General features: G+C 41.6%; 1 protein-coding gene across 1 annotated transcript in view; it reads left to right on the plus strand.

Moving 5' to 3' along the window:
• The window catches only part of trim54 (tripartite motif containing 54), a 33,360-nt gene extending 27,838 nt beyond the window's left edge, over positions 1–5,522 (plus strand). Inside the window, exons 8-9 of the mRNA XM_017701032.2 lie at positions 701–830; positions 2,894–5,522. Coding sequence (XP_017556521.1) covers positions 701–801 — 101 coding nt within the window. The 3' untranslated portion in view covers positions 802–830; positions 2,894–5,522. The remainder of the gene's footprint in view (positions 1–700; positions 831–2,893) is intronic.
• The last annotated feature ends 2,140 nt before the right edge of the window (positions 5,523–7,662 follow it).

Consider the following 7,662-nt stretch of genomic DNA (forward strand, 5'->3'; position numbering starts at 1 on the left):
TCAACCTGCAGGCCAGTCGTGGTTGCACTGATTTTGAATATCAAATGAAGTCAAATTTATTTGTAGCGCTTTTTACAACTGATGTTGTAAAAACATCAGACAAAGTTTTAACATGAATGTAAAAAACCCCAGGTGAGCAAGCCAGGGGTAACAGTGGCAAGGAGAAACTCCCTCAGAGCTGAGGAAGAAACCTTTGGAGGAACCAAGGCTCACAAGGGGGGACCCATCCTCCTCTGGTCAAACTACCTACAGAGTTATTGTACTACTAATATTAATAGCAGTAATATTAGTAGTAGTAATAGCTAGGAGTCCATGAAAACTTCAATGTAGGGTGGGCAGCTAGTCCAAGGCAGGTGGCGATAGCTGAGGCGTGGGCAGTTGGTCTGAAGCGGGTAGCAGGAGGGCTCGACAGTCAGTCGTCCTTCAGTGTCTGGCTGGACAGGTGGGCGGTTGTTTACTCAGGAAAAGACACGGAGATGAAATTAGTTTTGTTCTGTCTGGGTGGGTGTGAAACAGAGAATTTACAGTGAAAGTGAAGCTGTAAACAGTATTTACAGCTCAGCATCCTGTAGTGTGGAGGAAACACACACTCATATGAACCATATGTCACATGTTGACCAGGCAACATTAGCACGCAGGAGGCATGAACAGTTTATTTATGTGATCTGTTTATTATTGTGAAACATGCCGTGTGTTGTAGTCTCTCTGGGCGACGACGGGGAAGACGGCTGTGATCTGGATGAGGTGGCTGACGACCAAGCCTGTCTGCCTGATATAGGAGGAGAACCAGGGAAATGCTAGGACATCTGGAGTCACAGATAATATACAGGGTGGGCCATTTATATGGATACACCCAAATAAAATGGGAATGGTTGGTGATATTAACTTCCTGTTTGTGGCACATTAGTATATGGGAGGGGGAAAACTTTTCAAGATTGGTGGTGACCATGGCGGCCATTTTGCATCCAACTTTAGTTTTTTCAATGGGAAGAGGGTCATGTGACACATCAAACATTGAGAATTTCACAAGAAAAACAATGGTGTGCTTGGTTTTAACGTAATCTTACCCACGACGACAAATCCACTTTCCAGGAAACTGTTCATCTAGGAATGCTCGGACCCGACACCCATAATGGAGTGGTGCACCATCTTGCTGGAAAAACTCAGGGAACGTGCCAGCTTCCAAAGTGGATTGGTCGTCATGGGCCAGTTGAATGGCCTCCAAGGTCTCCCGATCTGCCCCCCTTAGACTTTTATCTTTGGAGTCATCTGAAGGCAATTGTCTATGCTGTGAAGATACGAGATGTGCAGCACCTGAAACTATGGATACTTGAAGCCTGTGCTAGCATTTCTTCTGTGGTGTTGCTATCAGTGTGTGAAGAGTGGGAGAAGAGGGTTGCATTGACAATCCAACACAATGGGCAGCACTTTGAACACATTTTATAAGTGGTCAGAAACACCATTGTTTTTCTTGTGAAATTCTCAATAAGTTTGATGTGTCACATGACCCTCTTCCCATTGAAAAAAATATTGTTGGATCCAAAATGGCTGACTTCAAAATGGCCACCATGGTCACCACCCATCTTGAAAAGTTTTCGCCCTCCCATATACACTGCTCAAACACACTGCTCAACACAAATAACACATCCTAGATCTGAATTAATGAAATATTCTCATTGAATACTTTGTTCTGTACAAAGTTGAATGTGCTGACAACAAAATCACACAAAAATCAATGGAAATCAAATTTATTAACCAATGGAGGCCTGGATTTGGAGTCACACACAAAAGTAAAGTGGAAAAACACACTACAGGCTGATCCAACTTTGATGTAATGTCCTTAAAACAAGTCAAAATGAGGTCTAGCATATGGTCTCACAAGGGGTCTGAGGATCTCATCTCGGTACCTAATGGCAGTCAGGCTACCTCTGGCGATCACATGGAGGGCTGTGCGGCCCTCCAAAGAAATGCCACCCCTCACCATTACTGACCCACTGCCAAACCGGTCATGCTGAAGGATGTTGCAGGCAGCAGATTGCTCTCCACGGCGTCTCCAGACTCTGTCACGCCTGTCACATATGCTCAGTGTGAATCTGCTTTCATCTGTGAAGAGCACAGGGCACCAGTGGTGAATTTGCCAATCCTGGTGTTCTCTGGCAAATGCCAAGTGTCCTGCACGGCATTGGGCTGTGAGCACAACTCCCATCTGTGGACGTCGGGCCCTCATACCATCCTCATGGAGTCAGTTTCTAACCGTTTGTGCAGACACATGCACATTTGTGGCCTGCTTGAGGTAATTTTGCAGGGCTCTGGCAGTGCTCCTCCTGTTCCTTTTTGCACAAAGGCAGAGGTAGCGGTCCTGCTGCTGGGTTGTTGCCCTCTTAATGCCTCCTCCACATCTCCTGGTAACACCTCCACCCTCTGAACACTACGCTGACAGACACAGCAAACCTTCTTGCCACAGTTTGCATTGATGTGCCATCCTGGATGAGCTGCACTACCTGAGCCACTTGTGTGGGTTGTAGTGTCCGTCTCATGCTACCATGAGTGTGAAAGCATATAGTTATATTGTGTTGTTTAAGTGTTCCCTTTATTTTTTTGAGCAGTGCACTAATGTTCCACAAACAGAAAGTTAATATCACCAACCATTCCCATTTTATTTGGGTGTATCCATATAAAGGGCCCACCCTAGTGACAATAAACACCTTTTTGTCCCATGAAAACATTTTGTACAGTTTTTACATGCTGAATTGAAATATGGTGTAAGATTTTGTGTGATGGTGGTTATACATGGTGGTCTAATAGCAGCCAATTCTCCCTCAAAATCTCAAATTTTAACACAATGTGTAAAAACTATCCAGGTTACATTTTTGTTTTTGTTTTTTTTTTTCAGGTTGAAGAACTGCGTTCACTAGAAATTAAAAGCCATTTTGTGTGTTCGAATACGCTCAACCACAGTCAAACAAGACTGAGCAGTGCATTTTCGAGAAAATTCAGTAAAAATGCCAAAGCTGGAAAGCAGATTTGGACACAGCCCAAAAAACTCGGGGCAAAGGGTTCTGGACAACCACCAGCATTGGAAGATACCATCAATCAGCTTTGTGAAATCGGTTATAAAATCTACATCCCTCTGAATTTCTTGCTTGAAATTTGATAAATCTTGTTCAGCATGAAGCCTGTTTAATTTCGTTTGCCTTTTTGGGACACCCTGTATATGTGATGCAAAAATGTAGGCACTCCTGGCCAAATCACATATTTTGTAGATATTTTTTAAGTGAAAAAAGTAAACATAGGCAGCTATTTAAGAAAAACAACTGGTGCATGTTTATATCATCTGTAACTTTATATTTAATGAACTTATTCATTAAAATATTTCATATTTTTGGCAGATGTCACACCTTGCGAAGCTTTTCTAGTTTTAAGAATTTTTGCCCACTCTCTGCTGCAGAATGGGATCTAACCATTCTACTTCTAGAATTTGCTGATGGTAGAATCCATTCTTCTGTCCTTCAAGCGACGTGACCCACAACCCGAATACATAACAGATCCATCCTGCATTTAACAGCTGGCAGGTGTTCTTTTCATCAAATGCTGCTGATCCTTTTCTTTTCCAAACATGCTTTTGGTGATTGTGAACAACAGAGAGACCTAAGAGCTCCATTTTTCCTTCATCACTCTACTTTCCTAAAAGGTGGTGGTTTCCAAACTTCAGAGGTTGACTTTTGTGATGAGGTTTCCTTCTGATGACAATTCCATGTCATGTTTGTGAAAGAAAGGTGCACCACCACTCCAGTGTCAGCTAAACGTTCCTGTAGATCATTTGGGGGTTTTGCTTTGCCTTTCTGGTGCCCACACGTAGTGACGTTTTAGACGGTGAACATTTCTGAGCTGGAAGTTCTTTTATTTCTTTTTCCACCATTCATTTTTTTTCAGTGGTTGCTGAGTGTTTGTTAGCACAAGGTTTGAAGAGTAAGGGGATGTATTATCCTCTGGCCTGGTCATCAGCTGACAATTACTTAAATAGTTAAATTAAGCCCTACAAAGTTTTGCCACAATTGTTATTTATTTTTTATTAAAAGTTCATCAAATACAAAATTACTGTGAATTAACATTTGCACATTTCTTAAAATTGTTTGTGGCAGAGGTGTTTAATATGCTGTTTGGCCAGGCGTGCCCAGTCATTTGTATATAACTGTATGTTTGCCTTTGGTAAGGGGTAATTATAGCATAATAATAAATTTGGACTGATGGAGAACTTTGTCAAGGCAATAGATCAAAATGGCAGAGAACACATTTCTCAGTGGTGTCAAAAAAAGTATTTTTGTAGGTTCTCAAATTAGAGAATTAAGGCCAATGAAGTCCAGCAGAAAAAACAGCACAGGGTCAGTCAGGAATATCACTAAGAATGTTTTGGGGGATCAAAAAGCAAAAAATGACTATGTGTGTCATCTGGATTTCGTCTCTGTGAATCGCAGTGCTGTCAGTGACGAGCGCGGAATAGGTTTTCATCGAAAACTTCTCCAATATAGGAAATGTCGAACCACGGGAAGTGGAGATGTGATAAGCTTACTGACCATCAGAGATGTTTGAGAGCCAAAATACAGCCGAAAATCAAAAAGCAACTCCTTTGTTATTGTTTATTACCTGTTGTATTTTAATGTAAATATCTTTTCATTTTCAAACGTGTCAAATACGATGAGAATCACCTTCTTTTGTTCGCGTCAGAAAAATCCTTTTTTCTGTCTCCCAGTTTATCAGATTGGTCATGTTCGATGACGTGGTGACCTGTGGTCAGGTTCAGCTAATCTCTTTTGAGTGCATCTTTTCCTTGTTTGTTGGTTTGAAGGCTTTTTGATTTATCTTCATCTTTATCTTTAATGAAAGATGAAAGTCTCCGTCTCTCCTTTAACCACAAAATGGATTACAAAAGCAAACACGTCACCACCCACCGAGCTCCATTACAGAGATTCTGCTGACTTAGGACTCTTCAAAGGCTTCATAAATGCTGGGATCAGGTACCCAGAGTTTCTTGGACACAATAAATTGCACCCTCTGTTTATCCCACAAGCTGGCTGTTCACCCCATGGCAAGAACACTGCACCCTTCAGACCCACAAACATTGCTGGTGTACGTCAAGATTGCTGAGCCTTGGAGAAGCTGGAGTGACTGATGTTACTGTTGATGGATGGAGAGATGATATATTACGGAACACATGAGCTCCAGGATGAATACCTGACACATATCTCCTGAAATACTGGCACAAGATGCTGCTTATTAACTGTCCGGCTGTGTGAATTATTAGGGCGCTGCTGTCAGTTGAGACGCATGGACCCTTCACTTGTAATCAGTCATGAGCAAAAACGTACGGCTGCAACATATAAGGACATGTATGGAAAGTTCAGATGGTCATAAGTCCAGTGAAGTGCATTCATATGAAAATCATAACCAATCGTAACATAATAAAATGCATTTCTCTTATTGAGTCAAATAAATGAACAGTTTTCTCACTGGACTTTAACCTCTTTCAGTGAAAGCCTTGTTATTCAGTACCTGTGTGAAAATCAGGGGAAACTGGCCAAGCTAGTGAGCTCTAGGCAGAGATGTGGACTCAGACTTAAGCTGCATGTTAACTGATTTGTAACTTTGACTTGTAAAATTTTAACCTGAGCAGAAACACACAAAAGCAAAACATTGGACCATCAACACGCAGTAAATGAATAAAACAGTTCAGTTCCAACCTTCCGCCATGTGGGACATTGCTACGGTCATTATAGAAATGCTGTTCCCTCTCAGGTCGTAACAGTGTCAGGATCGATAAGTCAAGTAACGAGTCTATCATGCTGTATATAAATACAGGCCTTCAGTCTGATGGACAGAACGAAGCTCTACCCTGCACACACAACAATGTCACAATATGGTTTACTTTCCTACAGTGTTGTCAACGGGTGGCGCTGTTTTGTTGTCTAAACAAGGCTGTCACAACATTGCCATGTGTTAGTATGACTACCAATGAATTCCACACAATACATAATGGAACTTATGAAAGATCCTAAGAGGTTGTGACCAGAGCTGGTTTATGAGGAGTCTGGTCGCTTCCTATTTACCCCGTTATATCAAAAGCAGGACTGCTAAACAGCAGAGAGCGCCCATGAGCGAGTCCTCAATGAATGGGAGTGAATAGTTAAAATAGTATCTAATCACCCAGAACTTTACTTTGATGTTAGACAGTAGAAGGATGTGTTTCACTAAAAAAGCAGAGAAAACTCACCTGTATGTTTCCTTTATTCTGCAGCAAAAGATTTCTGGGCAGCAGAAGGCGGGCTTTACTGATACTGAGAGCTGATTGGTTGGCGAGCGAAGCAGCTCATTGGCTGTTCGCGCTCTCTGACGTCATGAATGTACATGAGGCGCCTTTAACTCGAGTTTGATAGCTCTTAAATATAACAGCGGTGTTAAAATGTTTTATGCTGTTCAGGAAATTATTGAATTCTTTTACATTAAAAATATTTCAGCGTTTATAAACTATGTTTTTGCTCAAACATTCCATATCAACCCATTCGTTTTGGAGTGCCCTCTATCGTTTGAGAAACCCCAGAACACATTACAAAGTGGGAATTCTCTCTGCAAGCTCTTTGGTTGTGACAACATACTAGCAACGTTGCCACTATGTTGTCACAACTTTGTAAGGAATTCCATCTCAACTTTGTGACATTGTGAGCAGCAAAACAAAAGGCTGTCACAACGAAACCATGTTTGTAGGGTGTTTGCAGTGAACATGATGTTTGGAGGAAAGATGAGAAACGACGTTTTGTTGAAAACTTTTTAAAAAGGCTTTTTATTTTAAGGAAATCTGAACCTGACAAGTTTTTATTCTACTAAAACTAGATGTTCAACTTAAACCCCAGACTCTGAAGACTCGACCTGCATAAATCATCTTGTGAATGTCTGGTTATAGAAGTAAGCAATGGAATGCTGGACCTCCCTGTTCTTCCCATCTAAGTGTCATGGGCTTCCTTCATCCAGGCAGTGCAAAGATTTTCTAGTCTGAACAGCAAAAAAAATATTTTTAATCATTCTGCGGCAGTTCTTGACATCAGAATATGCAACAAAAAATGATATTTTGCCTGCACAGCTGTGTCAACCAGTGTGGATATGACAGCAAATGCAACTGCAGTCAATAACAACACAGAACACGTTGACACATGTAATCATGTTTACCGGTTTACCCCACTGTGCAAACAAGGCTGTATTGTTTGTTCAGAGTAAAGGGAAGGGGGATGGAGTGGAAACGAGGCAACAGGTCCAGCTGAGATTTACCTTTAAATATCTATGCAGAAACATGACTGTGAGCAGTTTGGTAGACACTCTCAGGCTGAGGTGTTCAAGTGAAGTCAAAGTTTATTTATACGATGCCTTTTACAGCAGGTGGTGTCACAAAGCAGCTTTACAGAAAAATCCAGGTTCCCATGTGTGTTGCCAGTGACAAGGAAAAACTCCCTAAGAGCAGAAGGAAGAAACACTGAGAGGAGTCAGGACTCAAAAGGGAAGCCCGTCCTCCTCCGCAGACAGTGTTAGTATAATATTAGAATGCAAAACGGGGAAAAACAGGTGGAGCAACAGTTAATTAGATAGTCTGAGTTCATGCGGCAGCGGGTTGTTTTC

This window comes from Pygocentrus nattereri, chromosome 4 (assembly GCF_015220715.1).
Source record: "Pygocentrus nattereri isolate fPygNat1 chromosome 4, fPygNat1.pri, whole genome shotgun sequence".
Lineage (NCBI taxonomy): Eukaryota > Metazoa > Chordata > Actinopteri > Characiformes > Serrasalmidae > Pygocentrus > Pygocentrus nattereri.